The sequence below is a fragment of the Talpa europaea genome (assembly GCF_964194135.1).
Source record: "Talpa europaea genome assembly, chromosome: 2".
NCBI lineage: Eukaryota > Metazoa > Chordata > Mammalia > Eulipotyphla > Talpidae > Talpa > Talpa europaea.
This window is the reverse complement of record NC_140068.1, coordinates 42,734,621-42,759,581: the sequence shown is the minus strand read 5'-3', so window position 1 is coordinate 42,759,581 and position 24,961 is coordinate 42,734,621. Positions and strand designations below refer to the sequence as shown.

At 41.5% G+C, this 24,961-nt stretch overlaps 1 protein-coding gene across 1 annotated transcript in view; it reads left to right on the top strand.

Annotated features, from left to right (window-relative positions):
- The window catches only part of LOC311187134 (uncharacterized protein), a gene marked incomplete at both ends in the record, with an annotated part of 128,839 nt that overhangs the window by 45,301 nt on the left and 58,577 nt on the right, over positions 1 to 24,961 (top strand). The window contains 11 exons of the mRNA XM_084258407.1: positions 2,808 to 3,008; positions 3,711 to 3,832; positions 5,384 to 5,612; positions 8,896 to 9,098; positions 11,303 to 11,458; positions 13,720 to 13,813; positions 14,552 to 14,689; positions 19,467 to 19,624; positions 20,725 to 20,836; positions 22,174 to 22,223; positions 22,566 to 22,742. Coding sequence (XP_084114533.1) covers positions 2,808 to 3,008; positions 3,711 to 3,832; positions 5,384 to 5,612; positions 8,896 to 9,098; positions 11,303 to 11,458; positions 13,720 to 13,813; positions 14,552 to 14,689; positions 19,467 to 19,624; positions 20,725 to 20,836; positions 22,174 to 22,223; positions 22,566 to 22,742 — 1,640 coding nt within the window. The remainder of the gene's footprint in view (positions 1 to 2,807; positions 3,009 to 3,710; positions 3,833 to 5,383; positions 5,613 to 8,895; positions 9,099 to 11,302; positions 11,459 to 13,719; positions 13,814 to 14,551; positions 14,690 to 19,466; positions 19,625 to 20,724; positions 20,837 to 22,173; positions 22,224 to 22,565; positions 22,743 to 24,961) is intronic.

Genomic DNA, 24,961 nt, shown 5'->3' with positions numbered 1-24,961 from the left:
TTGAGCCTTAGCATTGAAGCCCTCTAACACAGACTGGACTTGTATTAATAAAGCAGTGTTGGATTCCTGGTCTGTTATTGATTCTGCAATGGTTTTCTCTCTTGGGAGCCTCAGAAGCCAGGACTGACAGGAGCCAGGAAATTCCTTAGTTTAGAAGAGTACTGACATTCCCATCTCAAGTCACCAGGAAGACTAACTCCCCAGGAAACAAAGCTTTTAATGCATCTCAAGTGCACTAGGCTGTTGGACTGGCAGAAATTGCACCCCAACAAGTGTCCCCCCTACTGAAACAAAGTCACGCAGGCCAAGCCTATGTGTCTGTGTTTTTTTCCATGTGGCTTCAGTAGGAGCTGAGACTTTTTAGAAGAGTGGCATTTCCATAAGAGAGGTAGTCCAAAAAAAAAAAAAAAAACAACTGGGGAGGGGCCTGGTGAGCTAAAACTCTGAAGATGTGTTGAGAGAGGAGAATTCTTTCAGTTGTGAGACATGGAATTAAAAATATTGCACTGCTGGTGGGAGTGCAAACTGGCCCAACCACTATGGAAAGCTGTGTGGAGATTCCTCAACCTACTAAAGATAGAGTTTCCACATGATCCAGCAATTCCACTCCTAGGTATTTACCCAAAGGACACAAAAACATCAATTCCAAAGGGCACCTGCACCCTTATGTTTATAGCAGCACTATTTACAATAGCTAAGCTTTGGAAACAACCCAAATGCCCAAAAATAGATGACTGGATCAAGAAGATGTGGTACATATACACAATGGAATATTACTCAGCAATCAAAAAGATAAACACATGCAATTTGCAGCAACATGGATGGAGCTGGAAGGGATCATGCTCAGCGAAATAAGCCAGAAAGAAAAATAAAAATGCCAGATGGTCTCACTCATAACAGGAATCTAGAAAACCTAAATAAGGGACCAGGAAAAAGAATAACTATAAGAAAGAAAAAATCAAAATCAACAAACAACTATAAACCAGAAACGCACTATGGGGGGAGGCGGGTAAAGAAGGGTTTGGGGTCAAAATAAAGGGGGTGCAATTGTATGGGGAATATAAAAATAAATAAATTATTAAAATAAAATAAAATAAAGTAAAAATGTTCAGAAGCTTCCATACAGAGCTGATTTGTCCACTAGGCAATATAATCTCCTATCTAGGATATAAAAGATTTTCAGGAATCAAACGTTTGAGGTCTGAAAACAACAATTTAAAAAAACCCCAAAACTTCAAAATATAAAAAGGACATACAAAATAAATATATATAATTGCTTAATTAAGTATCTGTAAAATGCAACAACTTTAACTGAGCACTTAAATTTTGTTACTTTTGAAAGCAAGTTATAGATCAAAATTTTTCATTTCATAGGGATTCCCAAGTATACATTAATTAATTGTGTTGCTCAGAGCCAAATGATGTGAAATGCAAAATTATAAATATCATTTCATATTTTTACAGCAAAGGATTTGATTGGGATGTGAGCACATTTTAATACATTTATTCTATGGTGGCACAGGGCCTCCAAAAGTAAGAGTACCTAAGGCCTATAAAACAACCCTTCAACAGTAATTACAAGGTTCAGAACTACTTCTGTTGCCTTTAGGTTCCTCCTTGGGATTCTAGCCCAGTGAACTCTGAAGAGCTTTTTCTGATTGGCAATATGCTAATTATATACAAATAGAATATACACAGGCAGCACAAACTCCCTAAGCTGACAGACAAACGTAAAAGTGAAATAAAAAATATCTCTTTTAAATTCCCACACTGGGGCCTCCCCGGTGGCGCAGCGGTTGAGCGTTGGGTTGAGAAGCTGCCCGCGGCCTCTGCGGCGCCGGTTCGATCCCCGGCTGCTCCCCAGCCACTCCCCGGCCACCAGAGGAGGGTCCCACATGGCACAGACCTCTCCTGCCGCCTGCTGCTCCCCTCAGCAGTGTACTTCGGTCCTTCTGCCTGCTCTGCTCCCTGCTCTGGCTCTGGTGAATTCTCTCACCCTCTCGCGCTTCTGACTGTACCCAGTGCTTGTATAAATAAATAAATAAATAAATAAATAAATAAATAAATAATAAAATCTTAAAAAATAAATAAATAAATTCCCACACTGAGAACCCACTTAGTATCTGAAAAGTTATTTTAGATTTTAGAAAGGACTGAATGCCACTCAGAGGCTTACTCCATGCCTTTGAGAGTTCCATGTGCCAGGCCCTTTCTAGTGGCGTCTGGTCTGCGATGAATGCCTTTGTATTTAGGGATCATTTTCACCCCCAACCTTCTATTCGACCACCACCACCCCCATCATTTCTATATAGATGAAATCTGGGTGAACTATATAAGAGAATTGTCAGAAATGGGCTTGTGGATGTAGAAGAAGGGAGGTCACCTGCCTGCCTTTGGGGAGGGAGTAAATGGGGAAGAGGGAATGAGTGTGTGGGACTAGTGTTGTAGATATGTATGTTCAGTGAAATGACAGTGAATGCGCGGGCTCCTCGGAGTTGATAATTATTAGATATTATAATTATGTAACCCCCTTTTATTTGTGGAAATAGTAGGACAGAGGCAAAATCAACTCTTCTTCCCTAGGCCTCCCTCTGCTGTGGGTGTGCTGATGGCTCTGGGTTGCATTGGTGCTGCCACTGCCCACCCCAGACTGGTACCTAGAGGTTCAGGCTGTCTCTCTCTCCCCAATGCCAGCAGCTTTCCAAAGCATGGAGCAAGGCAAGGGTGAAGGGGTCGGGGGCACTCACCTCTCTTCGCTGGGCCTTGTGCTGTCTCTGCCCTTACCTGAGTCTCAACCTTACTTGCAGCTTCTTGACAGTTATTTTGAAGCCTATCAGCATGTGCTGGACCCCGAGGAGAGGTTTGCCTTAGCACAGGTCATCACCGACATCATGCACAGGCGCCCCAGGTTTGAGCTCAGCCACCCGTATTTCACCAAGTCCTACCAAGATGAGTGCGCCTGTCTGAGGCTCCACTGGCAGCTGGTGCGGGCCATCCTCAACCAGCAGGTGGGTACAGCTGGATCTAATGGCATTACATGTGAGGAGAGGCTAGAAAACACGGGCCAGAACTGAAAATTGTGGGTCCAGAACCTGGGTTTTCTAGGGCAGCATGTACAGCATGTTTGTCTATAAGCTCATTTGCACTGTTGAATTCCAATCATGCCCACAGTTTTAATTGGAGGTTTTCAACCCTAATTACATCTAATGATCTGCAAAGAATGGACAACCTGTTTTCATAGTATAATAGAGTTTATCACTAGTGGAAAAACAACTAAATAGATCTCTTTTCAAGATGTCCATGCATAAAATTATATATTTTAACGTTGTGGCTATTTTTAGGACACAGAAGGAAATGTCACAGTGTTTGACCTCCAGGGTACAGGTAGTGGCAGGAAGTAAGCAGAATATAAACGTTGTTGCCTGTTTGGAATTGTTTCCTTGTAGTCAGTTATCTGACAAAAGAAGTTTTCTCCTGTCTGGAGATTGTCTGAAATTGGTTGCCTTTGCGGAGCTTGTCTGACCCATGGCTGCAGCTGAGACAGCAGCATGTCTCTGTGCGAGAGGATCCTCAAAATCATGTCTGGGTGAAAATTACTTAAGTAATGAAGAAACACAAAAGACTGATGTTCTTCTCATGCCAAGGGTCACAACTCACAGCCATGGGAAAGTTTAACTTTTCTAATTTTAACTTTTATGCTACATTTCTAGATAGAAAATCAGCGGGAGTATGTCCAGAGGCTTTGGCAGGAAGACCGTTCAGATGATAGCAATAAATTTGGACTTCCACTTAACATCATTTGCAAGCAACTTATTTCCATAAACAATAGCTGGTAAGTTGATGTTGTCTTTAGACATTTCACATTTAATCTTCTAGATAAATTGAAGTCATTGTGTTAAACCTAAATGCTATTCTACAAAGTTCCTCTCAAGTATTTGGGGAGATGAGAGAAATAGGTATGAAAGCCAGAGGCGGGTTTACTTTGTAAATAATAAAGAATAGGAGGCTAGAATTTAAACCCATGGCAGTGGGTGCAAAACCTTTTGAAATGCTGGCAGAGGATTTATCCCAAGGGGCCACACAACATGACACTTTAAGGAGCAGATTAAATATCCTGAGAGCACCCAGAGAGAGTACATGCTTTATGTCACCCCTTGCCATGTATTATGACTCCCCTCTTCCTTTCCAACCTCTGAAGAGAGAGCAGGAATCTGCAAGGGAGCACAAGCTCTGGGACAGTGTGAATGGCCCATGAGCACAACCTCTCTACTGCCTTCAGCTGGGTAGAGAGATTGTCTAGCTCCTTTCAACATCCAGAAAATATTTGTCGAGCATCTTCATGTCTGTATGTCCCAGGAGGTGTGCTGCGAGCAGGGCACACAGATGAAGCATCAGAGGCACAGACCCCGCTCCTGGGAAGGGCCCTGTCCGGCAGTGCAAGGAGTTGTTCAGCAAAAAGTTGCCACAACAGGCCATGGTATCATCTTGGGAACTGGCAGAATGTCTTGGGATTTCACAGCTGAGATTCTAACCTCTCTTTTGAGAAAGCATCTGGGAGTTCCAGGAACAATGCTGATTTTCCTCAGACCTTTCTCAGGACTCATTTCTTCACTGTAGTAAACTTGAGACACCAGCTGTGTGTACAGCTCACTATGGCAAGACTCTCCTGCCAGGAAATCGGTTTTGGCAGAACAAGCTAGGACTATATGGATACTAAGGCTTGCCAGAATAGTCTCAAAAGCAAATGTTATTTACTTGATGAGATTCCTTTCTAGCCTTAGGGTTATATTTCTTACCACTGGGTAGGTTTAAGAAGTATGTATGGTAAGTTGTATGTAGTTCCAGAAAGTCCCTTGACTTGTGCTGTATCCTCACCGAAAAGCATTTTATAAAATAAAACATCCTTAGGGCAAATAGAAATGATTTCGGCAGTTCTGTACAAAATTTTAAAATTGTCTTTTTCTATCAACCTTTTTTGGGGAGAAAGGGGATACAAACTCAAGTGAAAAAAAGCAGAAGCTAACCACGAAAATTATTTGTTTAATATTCAGTCACTTTTACATTATTTTTTCAAATATTTGACTGGAATGTTGACAAGTTTGCCATATGCAGTCTGAGAGCCCTGTTCTTACTCAGTTTTTAGAATATACTCCTCTGTCTTCCAAATTTAAAGAAGTGTTAATTAAAGCAAAGAACATGTTATTTAACATAATGGGGCTTCCTCATAGCCTCTGAGGTCCCTTCACACTTCTGGTCTTTTATAATGTCCTGGATTATAGGAACTATTTACTTTGTCTTTAAAATCATAAAATTTAAAGATTTTTGAAAACAGGTTAAGTCCTTCCTTGTGTAAAATTGTCACTAACTGTTCCTCTTCTTTAAGCCCAGCCTTGAAAAACATTTATCTGCTGGAGTTCCACCCTTCCCTGGGTCTAGCTTCACTCATTCCCAGAACCCTTGAACACCTCCTCCGGGAGGCCCGCTGTGCCTGCAGACCCACATCAGCCAGTGGCCTCACCCTGCTGGAGAGACGCATCCTTAGATTGGCCCTGGACGTGTGGCTGACCCCTGCCAAGCCCGAGTCTGCGTACAGTGCACAGCTTCAGAAAGATGTAGGTTCTCTGTAGGGTAGGTGGGTCCTTGGCAAAGAGAATGTTTCTTTCCAGATGTTACTACTTAGCTATGTTTTTCTGTTTGGCTCTATTCCCCAATTTGACCAGAGACAGATCATAGATCTAAACCTTGCCAACATTTTCATGTGGGTTTTTTTTTTTCCAATTTCAAAGTTTCTAGAAATATATATAGGTATGGGGTAAATGTTTTCTAGTTAATTATTTACATCTTGGCAATATATATATTTTTAATCAAAAATTATTTACTCCCTTTACACAAAGACTCCTTAAAATTTATTCTATTTTCCAGAGCTGAGATCTGGTAGAGGAGAGAGAGTACTGAGTGAGGGGTCAGGGGCCTGGTCTCAAGTTCAGTGCTGCCATTAATTTGCTGTGATTCTAAGCAAGTCAGTCAGCCTCTCTGAGCTTCACTTCCCTATTTTGTAAGATTGTATTTGTGTATTTGGGGTGGAAGTGTGCTCAGTGATCCCTATCACCCCTTCTAGCTCTAATGCTTCATAGTTGGACCCATGGGCTGATGATTTACAGGTGTATGTGGTTGGATTTTAATTTGCTTCCTTTTCTGTTAAGGCATTCATAGCTGACCCTTACTCTGACTGGGTGCATGCTGTGTGAAAGGGACTTTCAAGGGCCTCAACTGCCAGGAATGTCAGTTTCACAAGTGTACCTCAGCCTTCTATCCTCTCCTTCTCAAACTAAAATTTTGTTTTATTTTAAATTGATCAAAATAATATAAGGCAGAATTTTAGCAAACCAGGAATGCAAAAAATTACTTTGAATATATCCATTCAAATGCATTCAGTCATTATTTTTTGAATTCAAGTGCTCTTCATACTCCTGTTTTATATAGTTATCATCATATCCTTTTATACTGTTACTTCTGTTAATATCTGATCATATACTTTCCCATATTGTTAACTAGTTTTCATACTCACTTTTAAGATCACGTTGTTTTCTTAAATGGTGAATCAAAATCATTTAATAATTTCCTTATTGATAGACACTCAAGTCATTTCCAATTTTCAATACTGTTAGACAGGCTATAAAATATATCTCCATGCTTACAGATTTTTCATATATTGAATAAATTCCTTTTGATAGATTCTTGGAAGTGGAATCACTGAAACAAACTCGAGTCTTTGTTTTCGTTTGTTTTTTAAACTTCAGTCTTTGTATATCTGCTGGCAGGTGATTTTCCAAAAGGGTTGTGCCAAATTATAATGCCAACAGTAATGTATAAGAGCACAAGTCCACCACAGCATGCAGTGTGAAGTGTGAGGAGGCAATGTGTGTGCCAGTATATACATGTACATACTCTGGCTTCTCTTCAGATCATATAAATCTTTCATCTTTCACTAATGTATACATATACCTAAAAGGTGACATTACACTGTTAAATTTAACTTTCTAGCTATATACTGACACTAAATATTCTTGCAAATCTACATTTTTGCTAAATTTTCTGTTCTTTCCTTTTATTTCTTGGAATCCTACTGTCATTCCTATTCAGCTCATGAACTCTTCTTAAATAAATTTATACTTTTGTCTATCACATTTTCTGCAAATATTTCCCCAATTTGTCTTTTTATTTTTTAACAGAAAGGTCTTGTTTAAATATAGTAAAATGTGTTGGTCTTGCCTTTGTGATTTCTTTATACTCCTAAATCCAGCAAATCTTCCTCTAGATGCTTTATGTTTATCTTATTTCATTCAATTTTTTAAGGCTTTGGTTTCTATTTCAGAAGTATTTAACTCCTTTATTATTCCACCTGGAGTGTGTGTGTGTGTGTGTGTGTGTGTGTGTGTGAGTGGTGTCAGGTTTAACTCAAAATAGAATTTTTCCCAAAATATCAGTCATGAATTCTACTTTCTACTGCCATCTATTGAAGATTCTTATCACATTGTACTCTAGTACCGGATTTTTTTTTTAAGTATTTTAAATTTTCTTACAAATCATAGTATTTGTGATAACTTTCTAGTCTCCCACTGATGTCACAGTTTTAATTATTGTTATTTTTGAAATGTGTTCTCATTTGGATCTAGTAATGATAAATATTCAGATTAATCTTTTTTGGTAGGTCTGAAAATGGGATCAAGATTGCCCTCAGAGGACAGGCAGGTTAGAGCAGGCCCTTGATTAACAGCCATTCATTCAACGTTCCCTTATAACATTAATGAGAGAATGAAAATCCCAGCAGACGTGGAACAGAAGGACATGAAAGACACTACTCGAGGACCTGCTTGTGTTTCATGTCTTTTCACTTAGAGTCGCACCTTCCAAGAACCTATCAATGGTGTTAAGTGAGGACTCACTATAGTCTGATAAATCTCATTTTCACTTTGGAAGACTTCCAGAGTCTCAAAATAGTATCCTTGAGTAGGCAATACCATTGATAAGATATATGGGTAGATAAGGGAATTTGTGCACCGTTGGGGAGCCAAATCAGGAAAGGCAGATTAGGGGAGCCCCAAACGGGCTCCATGCAGGAGCAGTATGTTAGAGGACAGCAAAGACGTCAGAGCAGAGGAGCCAGATGTAGGAGGGTTTAAAGAACAACATGGTTACTTCCTAACTTGCACAGGCTGCTTGTGAAGAGGGGAGCACCATAAAGGTGGTTTGGATGCTATAAAGTTACTGAGCTTGGAATTGGGAGTCTGAGTTTACTCACCGTACTGCTGTGTGACCTCAGCAAATTTCCATGTTACTTTAGATCCCTCACTGGTAATAATGGAAATAATGGTGTCTGTGATGGCTACTTCACGGAGATTTTGAAAATAAAAATAGTTAATAGAATTAATATATGTGACATTCTTTGACCTTTTAAAACTTCAATTAGAAGGGCTTATAGGAAATTATTATAATTATTAGTCACCAAAATATTGGGAACTTCTATTTTTGTTTAGGGCATCTTTGTCATTTCTATTATTTATTTTGGCTCAAAACATTTATAATAATGGTAACGGCTAATACTATGTACCAAACTCTGCATCTCTAAGCTCATTTAGCCTTCTCAACAACCCTCTTGGTTTGTCATTATTCATTAATTTCTGTTAGGTACTGTTATTATCCTGAACCCCACTTTACAAATGAGGAAACCAAATATATGTGAAATTGAGTCAGTTGCACCAAATCTCACAGCTTGTAAGTGGCAGAGCTAGGACTTGAGCCCAGAGTCTGTGCCACTGATGCTATTTTGTTCATAATATGTGAATTTTTTTGTTTTTGTTTTTGTTTTGTAAAAAGTACTTTGCTTTCTTTCAGCTGTTTTCAGCTAAAGTGATGAGTGATCCTTTCCTCGTGCAGGAGATAGGCCTGCTTGCACTCAAGTCTGCAGCGGTCGGAGGGCAGAGCCAGGACCAGGATTCCCACGCACTGCTCCTGGAGACATTTTCCAAGCTCCTGGAACTCTTGACCCTCCGCCACCGGCTGATAGGAATGAGTCTGGAGAGTGTCTACTTAGCACGGTCCGTGGTAGGACTGAGGATCTGGGGGGAGATAACAGACTGTGGGTCTCCTGCCCAGAAGCCTTGCCGCCTCTGTGCCCTCAGCGCAGCGAGAGAGCTTCCTAAATGGCTAAAATGGTCACCTTGCTCCCCTCTCCTCTCCCAGCCTCCCACATGCTTCTCTGGACACTCAGCTGGACTACATCCTCCTCCCAGCACCTGAGCTTCCTGTCCACTCAGCGCATTCCCTTTTAATTGGCTGCTTAATACTGGTTTTTTTGTTTTCTTGTCACGTGAGCTCAGATGACAAGACCATATTAAGCCATCACCTGGTATGAGGCCTGACAAAATGTGAGGCACTCACAGGATATTGATTTGATTTAGTCTTGAATATAATGGTCTTAAACAGCAGAGTAGAAGCAGTAGACAGCCTAGAGAAAGGAGAGAAATGAGTGAGTGACACTTCTGTGTGGAGTGTGGAAGTTTCAGCAGGTAGGGGCGACAGTGAGATTAATGTATTTTGGGAATGAGTAGGAGATGACAGTAGCACATCCAAGTAGGCATATTATACAAGCGGGAAAAGTCTGGACCTGGAGGGCTTGCTGCAAATGTGTATGAGTGCTGTTGTGTTCTCATGCCCATGTGAGGCCATACAACACAAAGATTCCTGCCATCCACTAGCCACCATTACCAGGGCCCGTTGTGGCCTGGCTGAGTACTCATGACTTTATGTGTGTTAGTTCATTTCATTTTCAAACTATCCTTTTGAGGTAGCTTACAAACATTTTACCAGCAAGGCAACAGAGGCTCAGAAAAGTTATTGCATAAGATCACATAACTGCAGAGCAGTAGAAGCAGGAATCAAGTTATGAGTGACAATAGTGTTAACTTCTGTGATACCGCAGCCCCATAATTTCTGATCCGTGCTCTCAGGGAACTCGCAATGTAAACGTTCCCACTAAAACAGTTTAATATATTTTAGTTATATGGATAAAATACTCTGAGAACACAAAAAATGGAGTATTGTATTCCTTCCAAGTGGATAAGAGAGATCTTCGTAGAAGAAGGAATGTGTTATGTTATGGGACGGTGTCCCTTCACATCCTAAGCCTCAGTCCCTAGACTGTGAATTTGAATACAGGGTCTTTGCAGAGGTAATTAAGTTAAAATGAAGTTACTAGGGTGAACCCTAATCCAGTATGACTGGTATACATAAGAGGAGAAAATTTGTACACAGACACACACAGAGGGAGGACAGAGTGAGGACATAAGGAGAAGTTGGTCATCTATAAGCCAAGGAGAAGGAATAGATCCTTGCCACACAGACCTCAGAAGGAACTAACCCTGCCTGCATTTTCACCTCAGACTTGCATTCTCCAGAACCGTGAGACAGATTTCTGTTCTTTAAGCCACCTGGCACTTTGTTGGCACTTTGTTACAGCAGCCTAGCAAACTAATATAGATGCTATTTAAATTCAGTCTTACTGTACTAACTTCTCAAGATGGAGAATTGAGTTGGGATGGGGGTAAGGGAGGAGGGGAAGGCATCTTGGCCACCTGAGGCTGACATGCCTGCGAGACATCTAAATGAGCCCAGCTGCCTGCCATAGAAACATGGGAGTAGAGCTCAGAGTGGAGGCAGGACAGAGATGGAGGTCACAGGTTCTCATAAAAGGGAACAATCATAAGCACTCGGGGTCAGCAAAAGGCTCCTTGAAAAAGGGATGGAGAAGATGAGAAGAGGACCAGGTTTGGAACCCTAGACAAAGATTTGAACCAGGATTTGAAAATAAAGAGGAGGAAAAGCCAATAAAGATAGAGAGAGGGGGGCCATGAGGCAGGAGCATGGAGATCCGGGAGAACAAAGATGTTCCTCAAGAGGGAGACAAAAATTCACTTTGAAGCACTCTGAGAGAAGATGGGGAGCTTGAGGGCAGTATGGTGCTCTGGATGGGGCTCTCAGGACAGAGTCAGCTTGCAGGAAATGAGAGTCGAACAAGTGTTCAAGCACATCTCCTCCTACTTGAACTCTTTAACCACCATTGCATAGAGCGGGCTTACGGCCTTGGTGACTCATTCACTTCAGACTGGACTCGCCTCACTTCTGTTTTGATTTTTGCTTTTGTGTTTATTCTTATGTTTTGGTTTTCTTGCCACCTACTTCCCTTTTAGGTGGAAATAATAGCAAATGTTCTTGACTCTTTTTTTTTTTTTTTCCCTTTTAGCCTCTATAAGGAATTGGCATTGGAGATGGGTTTTGAAGAATTCCATTTGTATCTGAGGGCTATTCACTTTGAATTTGCATCATACAAGGATAAAGTGGACTGTTCACCGCCTGCCTTTATAACCTCTCTGCTGGAGGACAGTGATCGTGTAGACAGGTGAGCCTTGAGAGGGTCAACGTAAAAATAAGATGACCATAGATTTAATGACCAGTGAAAGTGAGAAATAATTATTTATCACCACTGGACACGTATTTTAAAATTCTTTCCCTTATATTCTATCTGCCATGGCTTCAGTCTCTCTTTTTTCTTTCTTTCAGTTTTTTTTTTTTAATAAGAGGTGATTAAAATCTCAATCAAGGGGGATAGTTAAATATAAAAGCACCATGTAACAGTAATGGAAGAATCAGATCAGAGTTCAAATGAGGTGGGGTGACCAGGCTCAGGGGTTGCCTGGGTTGATCATGTTGTTCTGGGGCACAAAGGGGTGTACAAATCTAGCATGTATGGCAAGATCTCTACCAGGTCCTTTTCTTGGCCAGTTTCAGAAGCCAATGCAAACCAGTGAAACCTCTTTGTCATGCCCCATAGATTCAATCCATTGCCTGAAAGAAATTCTCTCACTAGTAACAAATCATCAATTACTCAATTGGGGAAAGGAATCTTGTTTTCCCCACCACAGAGTCAGCCTTTGGCATCTACCTTCTCTACCAATCTGCCCTCCCTCTGTGGATTGGTCTTAGTTCTGTTCCTGGAGAGTCCTGGTACTGGCTCCACCCCACGGAAAATAATGATCACTCCCAGGAGGATAATCACCTTTCTTTTCCCAGTGTGGGTTGCTCAAAGTATAATTTTGAGGTATTAATAAGCTAAAGGTCTTCTCTCCCTAGAGAAAGCCTGGGTTGAAATAAAGGGGGCTAGGATGATAGAATACAGTCTCCCAGGTTTTCTCAGCCATAACACCATTGAAATTTGGAGTTACATAACTCCAATAATATTTCTTGGAGGGCCCTGTCCTGTGCATCAGAAGTGGTTCAGCAGCACCCCTGATCTCTAGCTACCAAATGCCAAATACCTTTCCCCTATTTATGACAACCAAAAATGCCTTTTTAAAAAAGATTTATTTATTTTTAATATGAGAGCTGGGGTACAGGCCAGAGGTACGGGAGGGTGAGAGGATTCACCAGAGACAGAGCAGGGAGCAGTACAAGCAGACAGACTGAAATACACTGCTGAGGGGAGCAGCGGGCGAGACAGGAGAGGTCTGCCTCACCATGTGGGAATCTCCCTGGCTGGCCAGGAATCGAACCTGCGCTGCAGAGGCTGCGGACAGCTTCACAGTGCTGTGTTCAACCAGCTGCGCCACCTGGGAGACCCCCAAAATGCCTTCTGATATTGCCAACTGTCCCCTGAAGGTAAAATATCGCCTTCTATATCCTGTCATACTAATTAAACCAAAAGACAATTTATGTAAGGATACAGAAATACCTCACAGAAGCTGAAAGGTAGGAGGTATAACTGGGCCTCAGGCGAGCCTAGGTCTCTCACCTGGAGCCAAGCTGTTCTCTGGCTCTTCGAGGACCTCCTGCCTGAGATGGTATTTCACAGTGTGGTGAAAGTAGGACATGTTTTTGTTCAGCCTGAATCAACCAGTCAGCACAAATTGCCCAATTGTTCTGTGGCCTGGTCAAGTGGCAATTGGTCCTCCATGTGATGACCCAGAGACCCTACAAGATCTGGGGACCTTCTGAAGGGGAAGGTTTATATATCCAAGGAATTTGTGTCTTCAGTTCGCATTTATTTTATGAATGTTAATACCTAGAGTTGCATCTTTGGAGGGCTGTTCCAACAGCAACATATACCAAGTATGAGTAGAGAGATATCTCTTAGAAAGCACAATCATGCATATTATCCCGTTATCCTGTAAGGAGGTAATACCTCCATTTACAGAAAAAGAAATCAAGATTCATAGATATTAAATTACTTGATGGAGTCTCATAGTTATGGACAAAGGACTGTTTCTCAAAGCAGAAATGTGACTGCAAAGAACATTTAGATGATCGCAGGGACCAGAAAAGAGTGAAACTGAACAACCCTTAGGGATTGGACAAAAGGGGTTGAATCAGCAAAGAGCCTGGGCAAGTGAGATGAAGGAGTTGCAGGAGGTATGGTAATCAAGAGAAAAAGAGCTTCAAACAATCCTGGATGAGTGCAATCACACCAATAAGGACTGAAAATATCTCAGAGCATTTTGGTATTTGGGTAAAAATATAAAGTCCTGTATAAAATGTACACTTGCTATTACCACTGATATGTCAGAATTCATCCAAGCTGAATCCTTGTCATTCTGTCCCATCAGAATGGGCATCACTTGACCCATGTCAAGGCACAAAGAAACAACTTCCTGTTTCTTCTTGTAGATATTCCCCTGCTACCTTGCTCTTGGCCATTTCCGAGTTGGATGATAACCAAGTGGGCAAATTTAGTTTTTATATGAAGGAAGCCATTCTTAAGGTAAATCATTTTAATTACTTTTTTTTAAAAAGAAATGACAATTAAGCAATTTACTCATGTATTCCTTTAAAAAAAATCATGTATTTCATATTAGCATGGCTTCCATATATAAGAAAAGCTCCCAGCTTCATGATGATGCTGGCATTCCTTTGTTGGGTGTGCACATTGGCCTAGTTTGAACCACAGAAACTGCAGCACCACCTGTAATAACCTCTAGTAGGTATTAAAAAGAAGCACAGGTACTGAACCATTTTTGCATCGAGGCTTTAAAATACATACTTGTTACTGGAACTTTTATATGATCTTTTAAAACCTGGTGCTATTTTTCCCTGCCATTCAGAAGAATTTCTTGCTTCTGTGCGTGCAGGTGTGCATTTTTTTTTCCTGTGTATGTTTTTAAACATTAATCTAATCTTGGCAGTTTTACAAGAGCCTGCCGATGAGCACAAGTTTGCTAGTTTTATCAACACCTACTCAACCTTTTCTGACCACTGGGGAAATCTGATGGAAGCCTGATGGAAATCTGCATGGCAAATCAGCTTGGAGACTGCCTGCATAGGGTGAAATGGTGTTTAGGGAGTGGACAGAGTCAGTCTGTGGCTGAGGAGCACAGATGTCAGCATATCCTGCAGCGAGACCCCTATATTTGCATGTTGAATGGTGGTAATCTCAGCCCTCAACTTCACCTCTTTTTTTATGAGATAAATTCTTAATACCTTTCATATTTTCTTCCTTTAGCTCTTATTCCATTCAGGAGTAGAAAATATGCAAGTGACCCTCGCATGCCAAGCTGTTCAGAAAAATGCCTTGATGGTGGCTGTCCAGCAGGCAGCCTTCTATCACGCTTCCCAAGGAGGCTGTCCTGCTGATGTCAAGGTCAGTCTATGGTAGCATTGATCTATGACAAAGAAGCCTGAGACACAGCAATCTCTTGCTTCCCTTCTACGAATTTTCCCTCTCCAAGGAAATTCCCTCTTCAATTTTCCCTCTATTTCTACCACCTCCCTTCCTCTCTCTTCCTTCCTCCTCCTTCTGTTTCTCCCCCTTTTTCTTATTTCCTTTCTTTTTATTTTCCTTCCCTCATGGTCTTCCCTCCTTTTTTGCTAATGTGTGTCAATATATGACCCAATCCTTACTAGTGGTACCTTAATTTTTGGCAGTTTGCAAATAATTTTTCTTTTGTATGTAACTATTATTATTGACTATCCAGAATCATCTAGCAAAAAATGTCCTGCTCCCAACCTTACCTTTGTAGATCAGTGATTTTTTTTGCTTTTGGTTTTGTCCTTCTTGTGTTTATTTTTTTGCAGAAGCAGATACATTTGTGCCTTATTTTTCCACAAGTAATACATTATGTGTTTTTTTTTTTTGTTTTTGAGACATAAGTTACATACCAGAAAGCATATAATTCACAAAACCATGCAACCATCATCACTATCTATTTCTAGGATATTTTTATCTTTCCCAAAAGAAATCCTGTTACATTAGCAGTAACTCCCATCCCCCCCGTCTCTCAGCCTCTAGCAACAACTAATCCAGTTTCTATCGCTACAGATTTGCTTTTTCTGACATGTCATGTAAATGAAATCATCCAACTTGTTGTGACTAGATTTTTCCACTTAGCATAATGTCCTCAAGTTTCATTCATGTTGTAGTATGTGTCAAGTCTTCGTTTCTTTTTATTGATGAGTAATATCCCATAATATAGATAGAACACATTTTGTTTACCTATTCATCAGTTGACAGATACTGGGTTATTTTTACTTGGGGCCTATTAGAAATAATGCTATTAGGAAATTTGTGTACAGTTTTTGTAAGGACATATGTTTTGATCACTGGTGAATGTAACTTAAGTATCAAACAAAATATGGTTTTAGGAAATTAACTTTCCAGATGGTCTTCAACATCTTTAAGCCTCATGGAGTTTATGCAGCTCATTACATTCACACTTTTTCATATTTATCTACTGCTATCAACTTCTACTCTTTCCATTGCTAGGAGAATGCAAATTTATGAGTATGGCAAAAATACTAATTCTCATTTCTACTGCCAAATACTAAATTCCCACAGAAATCAAATACTGAAGTAGAAAATAGGGATAGAGTGAGTTATGTTGATATTTTAAAAATTCAACCACAAAAATCTTAATGCAATACCTGCTAAATATTAGGCTCATGAGGTGCAATTCATCATCCTGAGGTGCTTATAGACCCATGTGTACAAGGGGGACAGGCCCACAAGTGGTTCAAATGCGAGGTATAAAGGAGGTGCAACAAGTTATAAGAGGAACATAAAGAAAAGAAAGGTCTCATCTGGGACATCAGAGAGACCAACACAAAGAGGGGGCATTTGGGAATACCTAAACAATGTGCTTTTTAACAGATCGAGATGACCATGTGATCATTCTGCATATAGAGAGCCCCATACTCAGGCATGGATGAGAAAGGACAGATGGAAACTAGGAGAAAATAAGGAGCCCAGTTTGACAATCACTGTGGTTTTCATGCCACTGAACATATAGAGTCTTATTTAATTGATCTTTTTTTAAGATTTATTTTTATTTATTTATTCGTATAAGAACTGGGGTGCAGGCCAGAGGTATAGGGGGATGAGAAGTTTCACCAGAGACAGAGTGGGGAGCAGAACAAGCAGATTGACTGAAACACACTGCTGAGGGGAGCAGCTGGAGAGGCAGGAGAGGTCTGCTGCACCATGTGGGTTAGCTCCCTGGCCAGGGATCAAACCCATGCTGCAGTGGCTGCTGATATCTTACAGTGTTGAGACTCAACCCCTTGTGCCACCAGGGAGGCCCTTATTCAATTGATCTTATGAAGAATACCAACGTGTAAATACCAACAGATATAAGGGTGGCTATTCTAGTTGTGCGGCTCATGAATCACCCCCTGAGACCTACCCCCACAGCAAATGTTGAAAGTCACTGGTAGGAGCACAGGGTGGGTGTGGGAAGGCATTAGAGTAATAGCTTAAAAGACCTTCAGCACAGGGAGGGGTACAGAGGCATTAAGGTAATGTGTGTATGGAGCAAAAAGAAGAGAACTGATGAGATGATAAGGATGAATAAATGATGGCAACAATGAAAGGGAGCAAGAGGAAGGGGAGGGAAGGGGAGAAGGAAGGAAAGGGACAAAGGCAGAGAGGAACAAAATTGTGCACTGCTACCAAAGCCTAAGGAGGGCAGTATTTTGAGAAAAGATGAGTAACCAAAGAAGATGCATGAATGGCAAGTAAGTAAATAAAATGTTGTAAACTCCATTAGTCATTAGAGAAATACAAATTAAAACCCCAGTGAGAAACCACTGAACACCCATTAAAATAATTAAAATTTAAAAGGTTGACCGTCCCAAGTGTTGGCAAGGATATGCTGACACTGTTGACGAGAGTGCACATGGTACAGTCACTGTGGAGAACAGTTTGGGGTTTTCTTAAACAGTTAAACTTACCATGTGATCCAGTCACTCCACGCATATAATTTGCCCAAGAGAATTGAAAGCACATGTTCATATAAAAACTTACACACACATGTTTACAGCCAAGAATTGGAAAAAGTTCAATGTCCATCACCAGGTGAATGGGGATAAGCAAATTGCAATACTTTTCATACAGTGAAATACTATGCAGCAGTGCAAAGAAATGAACTATTGAAATCTCACAACAAAGTGGTGGAAGTCAGACCAAAAGAGTACATAGTACGTACCTGATTTATATAAAATTCTAGGAATACTTTCTAATCTATAGTTTCAGAAAGCAGAGCAAGTTGTTTGAGGAAGATGGCTGCGGTCATTATTACAATGATAATGCCACATTTGTATACATATGTCACCATGTATCTAATTGTACACTTTAAATATTTGCCTTTTATTGACAATTGTTTATGCCTCAATAAAGCTATTATTTTTTTAAAGAAGAAGAAAAGACAAGACACTGAAATTTGATAAAGTAAAGGAAGAACCAGAATATCAATTGAGGTCATTGGACATTCTCAAAAGTTCACTGCTGACTCCAGAGAGCAGTTCTATTGAGACTGAAGTGAAAGGCAGACTGTCAGAGTCAAGGAGTGAAAGCATGATAGAAGTCCAAAAGCAGTGTCTATTTCCTGCTCCTGTGTTAGTCTGCTCCAGCCGTCCTACCAAAATGTCATAGATGTGATGGCTTAAGAAACAGAATTTATTTTCTCATAGTTTTCGAGGTGAGAATTCTAAGTGCCAGCATGGCAGTTTCTAGGGAGAGCTCTTGCTTGCAGATGGCCTGTTCCCACATAGCAGAGAGAAAGCTCTGGTATCTCTTCTTTTTCTTGTGAGGGGACCAGCCCTCTCAGCTTAGGTATAGTCATATGACCTTATTTAACCAATTATCTCCCCAAGGTCCTGTCTTCAAATTCCTTCACGTTAGTGGTTAGAACCTCAGTTTATGAATTTGGGACACAAACTTTGAGTCCACAATAGCTCCTTAAGAAGTTTGGTCAGGATGAAGGAGGAAGCTTGAGAGTGTAAGAGGATTAAAGAATAAAAATGGATCATGAAAACATTTGTAGGAAGGGACTGCACAAGAAGAAAGAATTAAGGATAGAAATGAAAGCTGGAGGGCTGGTATTTTGAATAGATGAGAGAGCCAGCGAGTTAAGAGTTTAATTCAGCAGTTTCTGTGACCCAGTGGGTGATGAACTAAATCATACATGGGCTCATGGAATCCTCTCAGCAGCTCTGTGAGATGGGGAACATCAACCCCTTTTCTTCGGTGAGGAAGCAGTTTCTGAAAGACTAAGGAACAGGGCTGAGGCCACCGGCTAAGTGTCAGCTCTGGCATCCCTGATCACAGCTTTCTGAGGCCTCCCCCAGCTCCTACATGAGTGTGTGTGTTGTTTCTGGAAGTCTGGGGTAGCCCAGGATCTCCAGAAAAGATCAGGATGGAATCTTTAGACTTTTCACCCTGTATTTTTTTCTTTTGTCCCTACTTATATATCCTTCAGTAATATAGCTATAGAAAACTCCTTATTTCTTTCTTAGGATAAAAATGGTCTTTTTCTTATAGTTAGTATTTCAGAAAAGAATTCCACCCATCATGCCCTGTAGCTCCATAGCCAACAGGAATATGGGAAGATACCGATTTCTTCTTTCTTTCTCACCCCCTTCCCTTCTCCCTGCCCACCTTCCAGCTGTCACGCCTTCATCATCACACTGTGTAGGGCAGCACATAAAGCCTGCCTCTCTCCACAGAACTATTCCACAGTGGGCATCTGAGACAAATTTTTTTAGATCTTGCAGCCATGAAATCTATGAGCAGTGTTTCTGGAGATGCCACTCTAGCCACTTTGCAGAACATGGAGCCCTTCAGACAACTGCACTATGTTCTGGAAATAGTCACAATTTGTGCCTCACCCCTTCATTGCTCCAAATGGTATCTTTCTTCCCTCCCCTCTCTAACTCTCCACCTTTCCCTCCTTCCCTCCTCTTACCTTCTCTCTCTTTTATTCCCCATCTCTTCCCCCTTCAACCACCTTTCTCCCGGCCCCCCAAATGGACTCAGGCCTTTACATGTGCTTGGGTCAGTTGTGGTTGTGAGATAAATTTACATTCAGTACCACAAGACTTATACATCCAACACATTTGTTTCACTTTGGTTTGAAATATTTTAGGAAATACATTTAGATTGGAGAAATCACGGTGGAATGGATCCACCCCAAAGAAGAAATTCCAGAACTGTGAATGGTATGGAGAGACTGCCGTTAGCCCCAGCTCCAAAAGCGTCAGACACTTTTACTCATCCTTCAGAGATATTTCAGGCTACCAAAAGGTACCGCACCCAGGGATTGTTTAAAATGACAAAATGTCCTCTTTTAAATGAGTTCATAACACGGCATTGTGGGATTGAAGGATGCCTAAGCTCCCAGTGACCAGAATGTGTTTCGTGTTTGAAACCTTCTGTGATGAGCTTGTAGGAACACTGAGAAGGTCCAGCTCCTCCCAGTACATGCCAGTCCACACAGGAAAGTCAACTGTTAGGAATTTCAACCTCTTTCCTCTTCTCTCCTCTCCTTCTTTCTCGATCTCTTTTTCTTTTTCTCGTTCTATTTATTTTTCAAATTCCAAAGAGGGTGGAACACAAGTAAGAAGAGTATGAAGAATATGGGCCTGCAAATTTTCCATGTCTGTCTTAAACTGAAAGCACAGAACCCCCCTCATGATTCTCGTATGAGTGTTATCATTGCTGAGAACAACAGGATGCTGTGTTGTCAGAGGGGCAGGGCCTCTGCGGGGACGTGTCTATGGGTCAGGGATTCCCTGTTATAGCTGATCTCATTTTACCATGACCAAGAAAAGTATTTGTATTCTGGAGTAATTATGATATTCTGAGTACTTTATCAGGGCATACAATGATAGTTTAATTTAATTCTGGCAAATGTAGAATGAAAAAAATAACAGGCAAAATTATTCCACTACTCAACATGTCATTAATCTGACACAAGCCAGAGTTCAAGTGCCCTAAGTCCATATTCCCAACATGTGGATGGATGTTTTAGACCATGTATGTGTCTAATGGAGTGGACCCTTAGGAGGCACCTTAGTCTAGGTACCCCTGCAGCTCAGGTCGGGCAGAGGGACCTGTGGGGTAACTGGGCCAGGCTATGAAAGTTGGGACAGAGGAGGCACTGCTGATGCAGGCTGCGGGCACGTGGAGAATCCCAAAGAGGACGGTGACCCATCAGCAACCCAGGGACTAATAAGAAACACTTGAAGCCTGTGGGAACCACGGGGAAAGAAGCACCAGCTCTCCTGCAAAGCCCAGTCGTGGTCTCAGGTGTTTCTGTCCTTCTGAGAACCTTCAAATTGTCTCCTTGTTATATGTCCTCTTGTTTCCTGCCTTGGGCTCAGATGTTTCTGTCCACTTGTCAGGGCTCCGGAGGCCTTTGTGTCTATACAACTGGAAAAGGTGGGGCTGCGGGACATGATGCTGAATGCCTTCCTGCTCAAGAAACAATCCATGGCTGACAGAACGAAGAGCCTGGTGAGTGTGGTAAGACAGGGCTCCCTGAGGCACTTGTAGTCTTTTACATTGGAGCAAATAAAAAGTCTTTACTTGGACTCTGTTGCTTTCAGCAAATTTGATAGAACCATTGGAAATACAAAGAACTGAAAAGGGAGCTCAGTAGGAACTAGAAAGGAAGCAATTCAAGGCAATTGTATTAAAACTATATGCTTTTCTCCAAGACCACATTTTGTTCGGTCACTGTCTAAACTGAACTACTTTCAGCACATGCTCTGGAACGTGAGGCCCTCCTGAGTGAGTCGCAGGCTTGGAGGAGGTGAACAAAGCCCCTTCCCTTCTAATTCAACTGTTATGTTGGTTTTTCAGATATGACCCTCGTGTTTCCATTCAAGGGATTTATTGTAGTTACTCTATTGAAAAATATTATAAACCTCCATCCTTTAATCAGTTAAAAGTATTGCTTAATTTTGTGAATATTGTCTCCTTAGTTACTAATTTTTGTTGATGAGGAAACCATTAGGGTAGTGGGAGAGCAATGACAAGGTTTACAACCTCTAGGCTTTGTCCCTACCTATGATTGTAAAGGGGATTTAAATATAATCTACTTCTACAAATGTAATATGAGTGAAGCCAGGCCTTCTAGATTACTGCTGGGAAATGATGGAAGTAAAAGATCCCTTTAGTAAGTAATTCTCAAAAAATACTGACTGAGTCAAAAGCATAATAGCTCATTACCTGCCTTCAGGATTATCCCCTACCTTTCAGTTTAGGAAGAAGTCATACAGTATAATGTCAGTTTGTCTAGATCTGGCATTTAGCCCACATACAAACTCGTAAGTTAGGCTGTCACTGTACTGTGGATGCTGGCAGAATATGCAAGATTTCTAGTTCAGAGATAAAAGAACTTATTACTCACAGCAGAGGAAGCATCACGAGCTTCATGTTTGTATCTGTTCCCTATGCCCAAGGGGGTAACACTAAGTTGCTTAGATGCACGCAGAGGGTTTGTGTCACCACTGAGTAACTCGGAACTTGGGGAATCCACCTCTTTTATCGCAAGCCTGCTTTTCCTGGAGGAAGACACTACTTCTTCCCTCAGGATTTGTCTCTGCAAACATAACCCAGAGAAATGGTCCAGAGCAACAGTGTCTTAGATTCTTGCCATACTCAGCAAGATGTGTAGGAGTGGAAGAGACTCATGGAGGAGTATCTCCCAACATGTTGAAGTTAAGAAAAACTATCAACCACAGGGCCTTTTCCTGCTTGAAGTATGCGCTAAGTTTTTTCCCATGAGCTAGGATGGGCATCTTCCATCACCAGCTAGCTAAGAGAAGTGTCATTCTCTTTTATCACAGGATGAAATTGGAAAAGTCAAGCGGGACGTTATCATTGAATATTGTCAGAAGTAAGTATAGATATGTGAACAACACATGCTGATTTCTCTGACCCTGAATTCTGTAACCAGCAGTATTATGTAGAAATCCAGACAGTGGGTCAGGGCTTTCTGTTTAAATAAGTCACAGTTCTGTTGGATAAAACCAAATTAAGCCATACTTAAGAGGGTGCTTTAAAGAGGTCCGGCCCTCTACTTTCAGGCAATAGTAACCTGACCCAGATGGAAATTTCTTCTTGACGGAGGTCCGCTATTCTCTTTGAACAGTCTTCCAGGGAAGTAGATTCTGGAAATTTTGTGAGAGATAAAACAACATGGATTCACCTCTGGACATCATCTCTCCTGACTTTTCAGGTTTAACCGCCGCATGTCTCACTACGCTCTCCGGGGTCAGATCATGGCATATGGTCATAGTCTGAGAGCCCTGCTGGAGGATTTCCCTACCATCAGAGATACCTTCTTCATAATGGGGCAGTGGCAAGAAAAGCAGGGGTTGAGGGATTCCAAGGAGGGCCCCAAGGCTGACCCCAGGTAAGTAATTCCCTTTAAAGCCTCCTATTCATCTTCCCTCTACTACCCCTGCTCCCCCCCAAGGGAAAGACCTGTTAAGTTTGGTATGTAAATCTTGCTCCCTTTACTGCATTTGACCTTGATCTTGAAGGTCAACAGAAAAAGTTAGCTCTCCAAGAATAAGAGTATCTTTGTATTTGAACCCAGAAGGAGTTCTTTGTTTATGGGCTGTTTGACTGCTTTTCCAATCTATGAAGTTTTGTTTTCCCCTGGAGAGCCCAGAGATTTTCATCAGTCACACCCTTTTACATAAGCCAGCATCTAAAATAAGCAAACAAATGAGTAAATTTGATCTTTAGCTGTCCTGGCTTCAAATATTTTACTCAATGGAGCAGAAAAAATATTCAGGAAAAAAACAATGATATGCCAGTAACTTAGATAAATCAGTGACCCTCTGTATTTCTGGAAGAGAAAAAATAGAGAGAGAACAATATTAAGTGGTAAGAATGAGGTTACTCTCATACTTCCTTATCAGGTTTTATCCAGTTTTCCTTAATCCAAATGTCCTAGAACTCAGTCACCTGGAAGGAGGAGGGGCATACCTGTGCACTCAGTGGCCATATTTCCTTTAGAAACAACAACAACAAGGGGGTGCTACATAGTCAGTAGTCTCCAAGGAGAAGCAAAGACATCCCATAGAATGACCTTATTTCTCTCTTTCCCCTTCCTTTACATCATGGAACTGAACGCTGAGTAACAGCAGTTCTTAATAAATATTGATACCGGAATTGTCAGGCCTAGTCTCCCAGCCTGGAGCGGATCCCAGGCTGCAGGGGCAGCGCTGAGTCCCGGCCACTAGACCCCCATGGGTTGGTGTCTCACGAAGCCACAGCAGGAACTTCGCAGATGCTCAGGCAAGGAAGGGAGAAGAGGCAGGTTTGTTTAGAGAAAGAAAAAGTTTATTGAGGAGAAAAAGAACAGAAATAAAGTGGGACTCCCAGGCCAGGAAACCAGGCCTGGAAGGGGCAAGGAAGCCAAAGTGGAGTCGTGTCTCAGGGAATATAGACCTTTTTCCCCTAATTATTCTGAAGCTCCACCAGTCTCTTGGTGATTGGTTAGTTCTCGGCTGTTTCACTTAATTTGCTACTGAGGGGGGGATCTTCACATTCCTTATCTAGCAGGTCTGTCTTTCCCCATTTGTTGCATCTTTATCTTTATGGCCCAGTCCTAGTGTTATAGAGCAACCCCGATATTAAACGGGTTCCTGGCTGTGGGTCCTCACCCGTGCGCTTTAAAGGGACTTATGAATACTCTACTACAGACACACACAAAAGGGTTAATAAAAGGTTTATTTACAAGAGAAAAGGAAATAAGGAAAATGTACAACGCAGGGAGAAAATAGGGAAATAAAGTCTTTAATGCGTCCTACCCGATCCGACGACCTGGAAACCCAAAGTCACTCTCAGAGCTGGCGCTGCGAGCTGGCGGAGAGCCAAAAATGGGGGATCCTCCAAAGCCCACGTGTCTGCCTTTTATATCCACCTGGCTGCTTAACCCCACCCTCAGGTCCCAGCCACCTTCCCTTTGGTGGTGATGGGATTTGGAGTTCCCAGTGTCTTTGGCTTTGACCTGGGGTGGGGGTGGAGTCCACAAAGCTTATATGGAATTAGCTTTGGGACATCCTTTTCCCCCCTAACACTAGGATGGGCATCCCTGCATTGAAGTTAAACAGCTGCCCTTCTAAGTTGTCCATAAATTAAACCATTCTCTATTTCTCCTCTCTCTGCCTCCCTTTACCACCTGAAGGAAACCAGGACCAGCATTAACAATGTTGTCCTTGGTCCTGGGATGTTTGTTTTTCCTAGTGGAATTGGTTACACTCCTCTTGTTGCCCTTATCTCTGAAGCCTTCCTCAATTCTCTGAGGTCCCCTCCTGCAGTGTCCCTAAAACTGCCTAATTCCTAGCTTGCCTTGTGTCTCAATATGATCATAGATAGAAGGGAACTGAAATACCACTTGTATCAGACCACACTTTCACTCACTTACTCATTTATGCATTGTTCAGTCATTATTTATTCAGTGCTTACTTAGTGCCAGGTACTTTGCTGCATACTGGAGTTACAAAGGTGAATAAGTCATTGACTCTGGCAATGAGTTCATTCAAATGGGGGAAAACTCTATAACCAAACAAGTAACTTCAAAAATTTCAAAGATAACATGTTAGAAGCATGTGAAAATTT